Source organism: Halichoerus grypus, chromosome 6 (assembly GCF_964656455.1).
Source record: "Halichoerus grypus chromosome 6, mHalGry1.hap1.1, whole genome shotgun sequence".
In the NCBI taxonomy this organism is placed as follows: Eukaryota; Metazoa; Chordata; class Mammalia; order Carnivora; family Phocidae; genus Halichoerus; species Halichoerus grypus.
Window position 1 is genome coordinate 17,133,265 of NC_135717.1, and position 14,683 is coordinate 17,147,947.

General features: G+C 47.5%; 1 protein-coding gene and 1 long non-coding RNA gene across 8 annotated transcripts in view; one reads left to right on the forward strand and one right to left on the reverse strand.

Moving 5' to 3' along the window:
- The window catches only part of LOC118540542 (uncharacterized), a 31,528-nt gene extending 31,435 nt beyond the window's left edge, over positions 1-93 (reverse strand). Inside the window, exon 1 of the long non-coding RNA XR_013448771.1 lies at positions 1-93. This is a non-coding gene — a long non-coding RNA (uncharacterized LOC118540542).
- Positions 82-14,683, forward strand: part of TMEM219 (transmembrane protein 219) — a 15,985-nt gene continuing 1,383 nt past the window's right edge. Inside the window, exons 1-6 of one of the 7 annotated variants that reach the window (XM_078074616.1) lie at positions 82-220; positions 1,259-1,460; positions 1,545-1,734; positions 8,019-8,248; positions 9,611-9,780; positions 11,217-11,320. In XM_078074616.1, coding sequence (XP_077930742.1) covers positions 1,296-1,460; positions 1,545-1,734; positions 8,019-8,248; positions 9,611-9,748 — 723 coding nt within the window. In that variant the 5' untranslated portion in view covers positions 82-220; positions 1,259-1,295 and the 3' untranslated portion in view covers positions 9,749-9,780; positions 11,217-11,320. Of the gene's footprint in view, positions 221-256; positions 1,461-1,544; positions 1,735-8,018; positions 8,249-9,610; positions 9,781-11,216; positions 11,321-14,683 lie in introns of those variants that run through there. The other 6 variants (XM_078074617.1, XM_078074614.1, XM_078074618.1 and 3 more) reach the window with 6 other exon arrangements.

Genomic DNA, 14,683 nt, shown 5'->3' on the forward strand with positions numbered 1-14,683 from the left:
CTACCGCGGAGTAGTTTCTTCTCCGTCGCCCCTTCACTGGGTTCCTTCTTGGTACGCCCCCAGCCGGCCTGGGAGGGGCCGGGCTGCTGCCCGCGTAGACAGCGCGCATGCGAATCCCCACCGCGTGGGTGGGGGTTGGTGGGGGGAGCACGGACCCCGCCCCTTCGCTGCTCCACGCGTGACGTCGCGGGGGGCGCCGGCCTCCGCCCGGCTCCGAGCGGTGAGGGGGAGCGGCAGGCGGACCCGACGCCGCAGGACCGGGAAGGGATGTTGCGGGTGTTGAGTTCCTGCAGGAGGGGCTTTGCGGGGGGAGGGGAGGCTCAGGGGCACCGCCAGCCGCAGAACTCAGGCTCTGCCCTCCCCCTTCGTGCTTTCTCCCCCTTTCCAGATGTGCCGGGACGGGGGGCAGGGCAGGGACTGGGCATCTGTGACACCTGCATTTCCCTGGAGCCCTCCTTCTCCCCCCACCCCATATGTTTATCCCGTCTTCCAGAGGTTCCTTTTCATCGGGCTGTCGCTTCTCGCTTGGGAGAAGGAACTCTACCTGGGAGCAGAAGACGGGTTTCAGACCTTGGCCCTGCCACGCCTTTGTGAAAGTCCCCGAACCTCAGTTTCCACCACAGTATTTATTGCCTTGCTTCACCTGGTTTTAAAGATCAGTATGAAACAGTGAAATGGAAAGGAAATGGACATTGTTGAGTTCCTGCAAGGCCGAGTACTATGCAAAACTGCTTTCTCTGTCACATTTTGGTCCTCATTATTTGGCATTCTTTCACGGATCCGTAAGCTCCCAAAGGTTAACTGATTTTCCTCACATAGCCAGTGAGTAGCAGAGGAGGATACAGATTGAACCGTTTTTGCTCCAGAGTGGAGTTCTTTTCATCAGACACTTCCTTTGTCTAGGCTATTGGATGGAACCATTCTTCAGCCAAACCCTAGCCCCAGAACAGCTGCCTCCTGAATTTCTCCCCTTAAGAATTCTCCTTTTGGGTTCCTCTTTCCAGCACAGTGTGCTCTGCTTCGCTTCTGCCTTGATTACTTCAGAAATGAAATACAGCAGACATTTATTGAGTGGTGCATGGGGATGAACACTTGGAGTTCAGAGCCCTGGATTCTTGTTCTGGCGCTGCCACTAACTGGCTGTGTGGCCTTGGGCAAGTCCCTTGTCTTTTCAGTGCTTTAACTTCCCTTTGAATAAAATGGGTAAGTGCCTTCTGACTGGCAGGCTCTTGTCCAGTTCTTCCTTCCTGTCCTCCAGCAGGCTCTCCGTGGAGGCCCGGACCCCTCTCCTCTCCATGGGCAGCTGCCAGGCAGGGCACAACCTGCATCTGTGTCTGGCCCACCACCCACCTCTGGTCTGTGCCACTTTGATCCTGCTGCTTCTTGGCCTTTCAGGCCTGGGCCTTGGCAGCTTCCTCCTCACCCACAGGACTGGCTTGCGCAGCCCTGACATCCCTCAGGTGAGTACCTTCTTCGTCCTTTTCACACAGGCCTGCTCATGCTGCTAATCTCTCACCTCTCTTCCACCTTTCTTTTGCACACAGGACTGGGTCTCTTTCTTGAGATCTTTTGGCCAGCTGACCCTGTGCCCCGTGAATGGGACAGTCACAGGGAAGTGGCGTGGGCCTCAAGTCGTGGGCTTACTGACCACCTTGAACTTCGGAGATGGTCCAGACAGGAACAAGACACAGACATTCCAAGCCACGGTCCAGGCTAGTCAGATGGGATTGAAAGGTGAGATCAAGGAGGACTGTGGGTTGGGTGTCAGAACACTTAGCGATGGGTTCTGTCTCTGACCTCCCCAGCCTGGTTACCTTGGGCATATCCCAAGGCCTTAGTCCCTTCTGCCGTAGTAAGGACTAGATACTTTCAGTGAACACAGTGACACTATGTGGGTTCCCTCTAAGTGTTTTCTCTCTTCCCTTCCAGCTCTGAGGTTCATCCTTGGAGGTGTGATGAGATGGGGTAGATTTGACCTAATGTTCTTTCTTATCACTCTTCATCCCTATTGCTTTCTTCTCTTAGAGACACCTTCTTTTTCCTCAGGGATATTCAAGCATGTCCTCTTCAATTAAGCAAGTGTCCTGAGTGCCTGCTCTGTTCTTACCACAGCTCCATGTGCTATGGAGGATACAGAAAAAAATTAGACATCATCCATTCCCACAGAGCTGAGAGTCTTCTGGGGAAATGATGGGGGGAGGGGAGGGAGTCAGTGGGTGCCATTGATTCCTGTGTGAGATTTGCGCTCAGGTTCCTTGTCTGAAATTGGGGAAATGAAAAGGGAGGAGAGAAAGGTGGAACTTTCTGCCTTCTGTGGTCCTTTCCAATTCTAAGATTCCCTTGTGAATTTCGTGTGTGTGTGTGTGCGTGTGTGTGTGTGTGTGTGTGGCGGGGGGAGGTCTCTGATGTCCAGGTGTACATGTGTGTGGTCAAAGAATGAGAGTAAAGGAAGGTGTCTGATAATATACAGACTTGAGATAATTTTTCCTGTTTTTTATTTTGTAAATACATGTACATCAGCTTTATTGAGATATGATCATATAACAAAATTCACACATTTTTTAAATTTTTAAAAAAAATTTTTTTAAGATTTTATTTATTTGAGAGAAAGAGTGAGTGAGAGAGAGAGCACATGAGCGGGGGGGAGGGAGAAGCAGGCTCCCCACTGAGCAGGGAGCCCGATGTGGGGCTCGATCTCAGGACCCTGAGATCATGACCTGAGCTGAAGGCAGACACTCAACTGACTGAGCCACCCAGGTGCCCCAAAATTCACACATTTAAAATGTGCAATTCAGTGGCTTTACATATTGTCACAAAAGTGTGCAACTATCACCACAATCAATTTTAGAGCATTTCATTATCTCAACAGAAATCCTGTACCCATTAGCGGTCGCTCCCCTTTTCCTCCTAACCTCCCAGACCCAGGCAACTATATACCTTTCTTTTTCTGTAGATTTGCTCATTCTGAACATTTCATACAATGTATGCTCTTTTGTGACTGGCTTCTTTCAATCAGTATGTTTTCAAGGTTCATCTATGTCATAGCACGTATCAGTACTTTGTGTTTCTATTGCTGAATAACACATTGTATGGATATTCCACATCTTATTTATCTATTCATCAGTTGTTTGACATTTGGGTTGTTTCTGCTTTTTTTTTTTTTTTTTTTTTTTTTTTTTTTTTTTTAAGATTTTATTTATTTATTTGACAGAGAGAGACAGCGAGAGCAGGAACACAAGCAGGGGGAGTGGGAGAGGGAGAAGCGGGCTTCCCGCCGAGCAGGGAGCCCGATGTGGGACTCGATCCCAGGACCCTGGGATCATGACCTGAGCCGAAGGCAGACGCTCAACGACTGAGCCACCCAGGCGCCCTGTTTCTGCTTTTTGACTATTACGAACAATGCTGCTATCAACATTCGCATGCAAGATTTTGTATGATCATACATTTTCATTTCTCCTGGGGGAAATGAAATACCTAGAAGTGGAATTGCTGGGTCATATTGTAACTCTGCATTTAATCTTTTGAGGAACTGTGAGACCATTTTCCAAAGTGGCTGCACCATTTTGCTTCCCCCTAGCAGTGTGTGAGTTCCAGTTTCCCCATGTCCTTGCTAACACTTGTTATTATCTTTTTTTTTATTCTAGCCATCTTAGTCTTTGGGAAGTAGTATCTCATTGTGGTTCTGATTGGCATGGTTAATGATACTGAGCATTTTTTTTATGCGCTCCTTGGTCATTTGTCTATCTTCTTTCAAGAAATGTATATTCGGGGCGCCTGGGTGGCTCAGTCGGTTAAGCGACTGCCTTCGGCTCAGGTCATGATCCCAGGGTCCTGGGATCGAGTCCCACATCGGGCTCCCTGCTCTGCGGGGAGCCTGCTTCTCCCTCTCCCACTCCCCCTGCTTGTGTTCCCTCTCTCGCTGTGTCTCTCTGTCAAATAAATAATAAAAATAAAATCTTTAAAAAAAAAAAAAAAGAAATGTATATTCGGAGTTTTGCCTTTTAAAAAAAATTGGATAATTTGCCTTTTAATTATTGAGTTATATGAGTTCTTTATATTTTCTAAATACAAGTCTCTTTTTTTTTTTTTTTAAAGATTTTTATTTACTTATTTGACAGAGAGAGAGAGCAAAAGAGGGAATACAAGCAGGGAGAGTGAGAGAGGGAGAAGCAGGCTTCCCGTGGAGCAGGGAGCCTGATGTGGGGCTCGATCCCAGGACTCTGGGATCATGACCTGAGCCGAAGGCAGATGCTTAATGACTGATCCACCCAGGCGCCCCTAAATACAAGTCTCTTATCTGATGTATGATTTGCAAATATTTTCTCCCATTCTCTGGGTTGTCTTTTCACTTTATTGATGGTGTTTTGTTTTTTTTTTAAGATTTTATTTATTTATTTGAGAGAGAGAGAGAAAGCATGAGCAGGGGAGGGGCAGAGGGAGAAGCAGACTTCCCACTGAGCAGGGAGCCCAATGCAGGGCTTGAGCCCAGGACCCCAGGATCATGATCTGAGCCGAAGGCAGACACTTAACCAACTGAGCCACCCAGGCGCCCCAAGTTTATTTTTTCTTTAGTTGCTTGTGCTTTTAGTAAGCAGGCTTTGCCTAACTCAACCTCATGAAGATTTACCCCTGTATTTTCTACTAAAATTTTATAGTTTTAACTCTTACATTTAGCTCTATGATTCATTTTGAGTTGATTTTTGTGAATGGTGTGAGGATGGGGTCCAACTTCATTCTTTTGCAAGTGGCCATCCAGTTGTGTCAGCATGTTTTGTTGAAAAGACTGTTCTTTCCCTTTGAATAGTCTTGGCACCCTTATTGAAAATCAATTGACCATAGATGTATATATAGGTTTATTTCTGGACTCTCAGTTTTAGTCCATTGATTTATGTGTCTGTCCTTATGGTAGCACCACACTCTTAATTACTGCAGCTTTGTATTAAGTTTGAAATCAGAAAATATGAGTCCTCCAACTTTGTTCTTATTTTTAAAAATTATTTTGCTTATTCCAGATCCCTTTAATTACCATACGGATTTTAGGATCAGCTTCTCAAGTTCTGCTTCTGCAAACAAGCCCTGTTCTTTTTATGATGGTCAGAAACAGAATAATATCATCAAAGATTATTCTGAACAAAATAAAAAATAATCCACCTGTGATTGCATCATCTAAGCAATAATTACTGAGCACCTACTATGTACCAAGCATGGGGAATATAGAGATGTGTAAGACATGGGTCCTCACCTCAAGCTGCTTACAGTCTAGCAAGGATACAGATGTGAACAGAAGTAAATACCTTTCAGTGTGTAAAGTAGCACACAAGGTACAGTGGGAATACTCAGGAGTCTGTCAAACAGGGTTAGTGAAGAGGCTTTTCCAAGGATTCAGTGCCTGAGCTGAGGCTTGATGGAGGTTTAGGAGTGTGCTCTTCCAGCCAGAGGGACAAGCATATGCAAAGGCATGCAGTTGGGGACCATAATGGCATGTTTGAGAACTTCAGGGGGTTCAGTTTGACTTGTGCAGGGGAAGGAGTGTTGAATGAGTGGCAAGAGATGTGTTTGAGGAAGCAGAGAGAATCCTCTGGAGGGTCTTGTGTGCCAAACCCAGGTAGTTGAACTTTATCTAGTACATTGGGCAAACTCAAAATTTTTGTCAGGAAAATAGTAAGGTTTTGTTGTTGTTGTTTTAAAAAGGTCACACTCTGTTGGCTGACTGCCTGGTAAAAGTGTGTCCAATGGCAGGAAGAGCAGGTAGGAGGTGGTTGCAATAGAAAGATGATGAGGACACCCTAGCTAAGACAATGCCATTGAAGAAGGGGACTGATCTGAGAGAGATACTGGCAGTGGATTGACAGGACATGGTGACTGATTCAATCTGGGGAACATAGAGAAACGGGGGGTGGTTTTGCATGTGCATTTCTTAGTTGTCATTATGATATATATATATATGTATGTATACATCCTGGTTTGTATTTCTCTTTTTTCGCTTATGACATCATTTTTTTTTTTTTTCTGCCTGGCCTGAATGTTATTATTTTAATGGATGTAAGGTGATCCATTAAGTGCTTGGGCCATCATTTGTAATGCTTTTCCTAGTGTTAAACATCTCTATTGCTTCCTTTTTTTTTTTTTTTTTTTGGGTGAAGTCACAATAAACATCTTGGTATACTTGGCATCTTTTTTTTTTTTTTTTTTAAGATTTCATTTATTTATTTGACAGAGAGAGAGATAGCGAGAGCAGGAACACAAGCAGGGGGAGAGGGAGAGGGAGAAGCAGGCTTCCCGCCGAGCAGGGAGCCCGATGTGGGACTCGATCCCAGAACCCTGGGATCATGACCTGAGCCGAAGGCAGACGCTTAACGACTGAGCCACCCAGGCGCCCCGGCATCTTTCTTTTGAATCCTTTCCTTACGATGAGTTTCTGTAAGTGGTATTACTGAGTCAAAGGGTATGGACCTTTTTTTTTTTTTTTTAAAGATTTTATTTATTTGACAGAGAGACACACAGCGAGAGAGGGAACACAAGCAGGGGGAGTGGGAAAGGGAGAAGCAGGCTTCCCACAGAGCAGGGAGCCCGATGCGGGGCTCGATCCCAGGACCCTGGGATCATGACCTGAGCCGAAAGGCAGACGCTTAACGACTGAGCCACCCAGGCGCCCCTGGACCTTTTTTTAATAGACAAATATGTTTTGTTGTGGATTCGTATCACAAAGAAGTATACAAAGCACATGTAACAATCTGTCCCACCTCCCCTGCAGTGTCCACAGTTTGATGGGCATCTTCTCAGTCATAATCTGTACCCATTTAAAATTGTAACAGGTACAGGTACATCGTCTTCTAAAAGGTGTCACTCAGTGAGAGTGCCCATTTCCCCACATCTTCAGCAACTCTTGTTATTATCAGTCTTTTTAATTTTTACCAATTTAATGACCAAAGAAATTGCCTGATTGTTTTCATTTACTTTCTTCTGATTGTTAGTGAGGTTGAACATCTTCTTGTTAGGTTTATTTGGCCGTTTTCATGCCTCCATGAATTTCCTGTTCATATACTTTGCTCATTTGTCTTCTAAGTTGCTTGTTTTATCTTCTTAATTTTTAGAAGATCCTTATATATTCTGGATTGTTAACCTTTTTGCCAATTAAATATAGGCATTTTGGGGCACCTGGGTGGCTCAGTCTGTTAAGCATCCAACTCTTGGTTTTGGCTCGGGTCAGGATCTCATGGGTTATGAGATCAAGTCCCATGGGTTCCTCGCTCAGAGGGGAGTCGGCTTAAAGAGTCTCTCCTGCTGCCCTTCCCCCCAATAAATAAATCTTTACAAAAAATGGATAGATATTTTCATCCATTCTGTTACTTTTTTTTTTTTTAAGTTATCTTTCATCATAGAGAAGCCTTCAACTGTTACAAGGTTAAGTTTATTGCTCTCACCCTTTACTCAGGCTTATAGGTCTTGTGTCTTTTTTAGGAAGGCCTTCCCCACTTTAAACTTAGAAAATATTCTTCTGTATTTTCTTTGGGTTTTGTTTGGTTTAATGTGTTTGTATAGATCTCTAACACATCTGGACTTTATTTTGTAGTGTGAGATGAGTCTAACTTTTTTTTTCCCCAAATGGAAATTGTCCCAAGGCCATTGACTAAATTTCCCCGCTAATTTGGAATGGGGTGTGAACCTATTCATGGATTTTGGTACCTGGTAGGGACTGCTTTCTTAAAAAGGACAGGCTCATTTATACAGACTGACATTGGCAATGTGTATCTGCCCCAGTTTCACCGCAACTTTGTGAGTATTGGCATGATTGTTTTATTGATTGCAAGCAAACTTAATTTTTTGTTTATATTGGTACATAGTTATTGTCATTTCTCAATGACACAGGGATAGTGCATAGAGTACTTTATTGAATAGACTCAGTGCCAAAACAGCTGTTACTGAAGGAAGCCTTAGAAACGAATGGAAGTCTGAAGATGAATGGCTTCCACCCCACCCTCCATCTTCTTCCACTGCCTGTCCTTTGCCTCTCATAGGATCTTCTGCAAGAGAGCTCGTCCTCATTACTGCCAGGGTGACCACAGAAAGGACCCCAGGAACCTGCCTGTATTTTAGTGCTGCTCCAGGAATCCTGCCCTCCAGCCAGCCACCCCTCTCCTGCTCAGAGGAGGGAGCAGGAAATGCCACCTTGAGTCCTGAGATGGCTGAGGAGTGTATCAGGGTCTGGAGCCACGAAGGCCTTGTGCTCACCAAGTTGCTCACCTCGGTAAGAGCCTCAGGTTGTTGGGGTTTCATAGTCTATAATTCTGCCTCAGAGGCTGTGTGACCTTGAGCAAGCATCTGAGCTTCTCTGAGCCTCAGCTTCCTCATCTGTAAAATGGAAAACATGATACTATCTCCTGATGCCAACAAATAAAGATGAATGAGAATGAATGTCAGGTGCCCAGTACAACGCCTGCTACATAATAGAGATTGGGTGAGTGACAGCTGTTACTATTAATGATTGTCTTTACACAGAATAAAATATGATCGCCACCTTAAAGGAATGCAGAAGCTGTAATAAGAGGCAGAATGGGCTAATCGCTATCATAGAGATGTGAGCAAAGTGTTATTCAAACATGGAGTAAGGAGCAATTAACCCTAACTTGAACACTTATGGAGAGTGCTTCACAGAGAAGGTGGCATTTAAGAAAGAGAATTGTGTATAGTAGTTTATAATGTACAAAGTGCTTTCAGGTTCATTATCTCATTTGATCTTAAAATAGCCTTTTGAGGTAGCTGTTATTATCCCATTTTACAGATGAGGAAACAGGCTTAGAGAGAGGGAGTGAATTGCCCAAGGCCACACAACTGGATAAGTGGCAGACCCAGGATTTCAACCTATGCCTTCTGACTGCAGTCCCAGGCTTTGTCTGCCCTTTCAGGGTGACCCTTGAAGAGGAGGAAGATGTGGGCAGAGAATGCGATAGAGGGGGTTCAGGAGAGGGGAAACACATTCCAGGCAAAAGGACCAGCATGAGCACAGGCCTGGAGGTTGAAGTGTTCAGCCTTCGAGGGCACTCCATAAGGAGGGGCTTAGGAATGACTGAGGGGGAGAGGCAGGGGCCTGATGGTGAGGCACCGCGACTTGAGGCTAAAACACTACGACTTGATACTGCAGGCCATGGGGGCCATTGGTGCTGGGTGAGAGAGACTGAGTAGAGGAGACAGACCAGTTAGAGGTTAGAGTTAGGAGGCTGCTATGTGCTTTTCTCTCACATTTGCAAAGACCTGGCAAGGAGCATCACCTGGGAGCTTAGAATCAGAGAAAATACGGTTTCCAGACCGGGCCCTGCTTGAGCACATTTAAAATGTGGGCAGTAGTGAATTTCCTATCTAATGGAGACATTATGGGGGTTCACTTCAATGGTTGGGCAAGAAAGCAGTTCATAGACCATTGAGACAATTAGCTTGTATAGAAATTACATTTTCCCTTTGGTTGCTCACTGGATGTAGAGAGCCCTCTCCCCTCATGGGGGCTTCTCTCTATAGCTCTTGGCCCCGGGGATAAGATGTCTTCCCAGAGGAAGATTCTCCACCTTCCTTCCCTCTCATTCATTCCTCCTTCCCTCCCTTTGGCCATCCTTAGGAGGAGCTGGCTCTGTGTGGCTCCAGACTGCTTGTTTTGGGCTCCTTCCTGCTTCTCTTCTGTGGCCTTCTCTGCTGTCTCACTGCTGTGTGCTTCCACCCACGCCGGGAGTCCCACTGGTCTAGAACCCGGCTCTGAGGGCGCTGGCCTAGTTCCCATCTTGTTCTCAGGTAAGGTTCTTCGCCCCAGTCCTGTGGGAGTAGGGGGTGGGGTGGAAGTGGCAATTAGAACTGAGATAGAGTCATTCCTAAACAATATGGTTTGGTTTTACTTATTTTTACACTTTATGTAGATGGAATCGTACATATTCTTGTGTGACTGACTTCTTGCGGTTAACATTCTGATTTTAAGATTCATCCATAGCTGTAGTTCACATCCAAGCTTTTTGGCAACAGTGGTGAGTTAACAGGGTTCACATTTGATGATGCATCCTGGATATGAATTATGTTTGCCTTGCTTTTGTCCTGAAATTCTGATACCCAGTTTTATGATGCAAATTTTGTAAAACTCACCTTGAACAGCACAAAAGGATTGATGATGCGCATTTACTAGGCACATAGTATGTGCCCAAGCATTTTACATACACTTTCTCTTTTCCATTAGCCTTCGTTGCATTTAGAAAAAGTTGATTTTGCTAACAGGATCTTTGGAGGAACACACCTCACAAAGGTGGCAGTGTGCGGGGAACATATTGGCTAACTAGTCCATGTGTCCGCTCATTAAGGAAAAGATATTTCTGTAAAAAAGTCTCACTCTGTGAGGTGGAGGTCATGTAATTTGAGAGTTATCTGTTGTGCACCCAGCTCTTAAACTGTTCTCAGCTTCAGTGACTAGCTGCTGTACCCTAGGAGATAGCCATGGCAGAAGTGGAAACAGACCAAGCCCAGGGAAGGGCTCTGGCCAGAGGAACTGGATGCTCAAGATCAACTTTGCTTATTTTGCTCAGGGCTAGGCTCCACCTACTTGGGATAGGAGATGGTGGAACCCTCCTAGCTTTTCTTAGATCTGAGTGGACTGGGAAATGAAGGCTTTCTGGCTCCTAGCAGATCCTGGGGTCCTGAAGCCACCCACCCAGTTGGGATGAGTGCTTGTACCCACTTCCTCTGCTCCTTCCTCATTCTTTGCAGCCATCCCAGAGCTTCCCCCAACAGCCCTCTGATCTGCCCTGTTTTTTTTGTTTTTTAATTTTATTTATTTGAGAGAGTGAGTGAGAGAGCACAAGCAGGGGGAGGAGCAGAGGCAGAGGGAGAAGCAGACTCCCCGCTGAGCAGGGAGCCTGACAACATGGGGCTCGATCCCAGCACTCCAGGATCATGACCTGAGCTGAAGGCAGACATTTAACGGACTGAGGCACCCAAGCACCCCTCTGCCCTTGTTTTTTCCTTTAAAGATTTTATTTATTTGAGAGAGAGAATGAGAGAGAGAGAGAGAGCACATGAGAGGGGGGAGGGTCAGACGGAGAAGCAGACTGCCTGCTGAGCAGGGAGCCTGATGCGGGAGTCGATCCCGGGACTCCAGGATCATGACCTGAGCCAAAGGCAGTCGCTTAACCAACTGAGCCACCCAGGCACCCTCTGCCCTTGTTTTTGATCTTCTTTTTCTCCAGGTGTGAATCAACTTCTCCAGACTTTGTTCTAAGTTGGAAGAAATGTTACAAAAAATGGAGAGCTGGAATGTGGGGGAAAATAAAAGGCTTTTTTGCCCAGTGTTGCCCAGGGTGTTTATTGGGGATTGGGTTGAGGTGGGAATTTCAGGGTAGACAGGTTTGGGGGACTTTTCCTTGTTGACTCTTCAGTTTGGGATACAGGCTGGCATAGGGCGTGGATTACTGCAGCTCTATCCTCTATTGTGACTTGCCTTTGGAAAACACCTGGTTTTGATCGCAGCTCTGCCACCTTATGTCTTGTTTTTTTTCTATGAAAGAAAATCGATAGTTCCAACTAGTTGAGAGAACCATGGGGATGCTTTGACATAAATGCTGTGTGACCTTGTGCAGGTCATGCAATTGTGAACGGCTTGCTTCCTGAAGGGATTTGACAGATTGAGTTTTCCCAGCAAAGATTCCTCGAATTTGGGAGCCCACGCCCTGGCTGTATGGTTACTAACCAGAGCAGTCCATTTTCCCGCCTTTTCTGCGCCCAGCAAGTCTCCTTCCCTTGCCCCTCCCAACCGCTACCTTATACGCAGGCGCAGATCCCGGCTTCTTCTTTCCTTCCACTCGCGCCCCCTCAAAGCTTCCCCTAGCAACAAGCTCGGGCTCAGCGCTAAGGCGGGGCGAACGCATGCGCTGCAGCCCTCTCCACGGCCAGTTGTCGGACTGCGTGCTGAGCTCCTCCCCCTCCAAGCCTAGCCCTTCTCCCCGCCTCCTCCCATCGAGGGTCCGCGTGGCGGAGCGCGCGCGCACTCTGACTCGGTGGCTGCCCATCTCCCTGGCCCCAGCAGTGAGGATAGAGGGGCGGGGCTATTTCATTTGCGGTTCCGCCCCCTTTGGCCCGGCGTCCCTACCGCGCCTGCGCGCTCCCGCCCGGTCTCCATCTTGGAATTGGGAGGAAGAGGGAGAGGGAGACCGGGACGAGACCGGGGCCGTGGTGCGGAGAGAGGCTGAGACTGAGAAGAGGCGAGGGAGAGAAGGCGCGGGGACCGTCCTTAGCTACAATCTTTCAGCTACCCCCAGGAGAGAGAAGGGAGAAGGGAGGAGGCCGGGACGGGAGTGAGGGCTGTCACCCTCGGACCCCGGCGTGAGAGGGGCCGTGCGGCCGGACGTCCTCGGGGTGGGCCCCCTGTCGGTGGCCGAAGACCTGGGGCTCAGGCCCTTCGGTCGCGAATTTCCGGGCTTGACCCCTCGCTTCTCAAATATCCGGGTATCAGCCCCTCAGACCCAACATATCCAGGACTCGGGTCCCAACCTCTCTAAACCTGGGGCTCTGTTTCATAGGATTTCAAAAATCTGGGGTTCAGGCCCCTGCGTGCACCAGTATCCGGGGTTCATTCCCCGCGCGTTCAGATATCAAATTCAGCCTCCCTTCGTTCAAATATCTGGGGTTCAGACCCCACAACCAGAAATCCGGGATTCAGCAACTGTCGCCCTCGAGGAGGAGGAGGACTGGACCGCGAGGTCAGATCAGGTTGTCACCCCCTCCCCTCCAGGGGAGGCTTCCCGGGCCCGCCCCTCAGGAAGGGCGAAAGCCGAGGAAGAGGTGGCAAGGGGAAAGGTCTCCTTGCCCCTCTCCCTGCTTGGCAGAGCCGCTGGAGGACCCCAGGAGGAGGCGGAAGCGCTGGGGCACCATAGTGACCCCTACCAGGTGAGACACGGGGTGCAGGGGCGCGGGTCCCTGTATCTAGCATTGAGAAGAAAGGGTGCTCCTTTTTGAGGAACTGGGCCTGGGTAGGCCCTCTCCTCAGGATGAAGCCCAGTGGGCCAGTGGTCAGCCTCTGGCTAGCCGTGCCTTTTGCTGCCACCTTGTTCCTCTTCCTTCATTATGTCTGTCTGATGGGGGAACATCAGGTGACAGGGTCTTTGATGTCATGGGGGTCACGCCCTAGGGTGCTTGAGCTAATCAGATGGGTTTGCACTCTTCTGGTCTTCTCCCATGTTCACTTTGCCCCTCACAGCTACCTGTTCTCCGTGATTATACCCCTTTCTCTGGATTGCTTTGGGTGTTGATTCCCTTGCCTTTGATCTCCATGGTGGGTCCACTTATCTGTTTTTTAGGCATGGTCTGGTTGGATTTCTTGTCCTTTCAAGGAAGTGTGTGTGTGCATTTGTGTTAGGGAATGCCTGGCAATATTTTCTCCCAGCTATATCATTACCTTCCAACCTCTTGCTGATGGTGTAATCTCATACATTTGTCAAGCGATCTGTCATTTACAAAGTGCTTTACATCTGTTCTCTCATGTGACACCTCCCCCTCCATTCACCCTGTGGGGGCCTCTTTTGTTGCTGTCTTCCCATTTTACAGTTGAGAATATTGAGGCCCAGAGAGGTTGCCCAAGGTCACACAGTGGCAGAATCAGGATTTGAACCCAAGTTCTTGATCAAGTTTTGCCCCTGCTCCATACCTGTTTCTTGGCATCTCTTCTTGGCCAGGAATCCAGAGGAAAATGAGTTGGGGTGAGATTTAAGAATGAGGGGGAGAAGAGCTTCCTTTTTAGGAGGGCTGTACTCAGAAGCTTTTCCTGATGGGAGGCTCTGGCTCCTGTCTTCTGTCTCGTGGATTTTTCTCTCTACTGTGACCTTCATCTTTACCCTGATTCCATTCTTTGGCCTGGGTTCCTGAGAGGGCTCTCTCTTTTGACAAATGATAGCCATAGTGGTGTCTCTTCACAGTTAAAGCCAAGCTGCTGGGGTAGGATGATCTCCAAAGTATTAAATCCTTGTGGTGACCCTGGAGGCAGGGAAGGAAAAATCCATATGCTAAGTGTCTGCCTAGTGTTCCTAGGTTTGAGATCTCATTAAAAATCTCACAACAGCCCTATGCTGTAATCCATTTTACCAAAGAGAAGACCAAGTATAAGGAACTTACTCAAAACCCTGTGGTGTGTTGCTGATGAGATGTACTGGTAGTGTAGCTTAGGGACAAACTTGGGTTTCCTCATCTGCAGAATGGTGATAACATTGTCCATTTTAGAAAGTGGCTGTGATTTAGCACAGACTTTGGTAATTGCTCAAATATTCATTATTTGAGGAAGAGGCCCTGCGTGATGTTTTGTTGGCATCCCTTATATGTGGCTTGGGGTCCTGGGTTGGCATTCTGGGCTGGGTGCTGGTAAAGAGGTCAAGAAGATTGCTTTGGCAAGTTGTGAGCACCTGCCTTTTTGTGTGGGTGTGTGGTGGGGGTGAGGGGTGCTTGGCAGGGTTGCTGGCAGGAGAATGGAGAAAGGGGCCTGTTTTGAGCAGCTTGGGAGCTGCTGAGGGCTTGGCTGAAGGCAGTCAATCAATCTCCCAGGCTATTCTGAGCCCTCTGCACCCTGGGGGCCCACGCGAGAGTCAGGCTTACTTCTTGCCCTCCAGCTTCCAGTTGGGCTAAGGAGACAAAATTAACAACACAACAGGAAACCATGCACGACAGAATA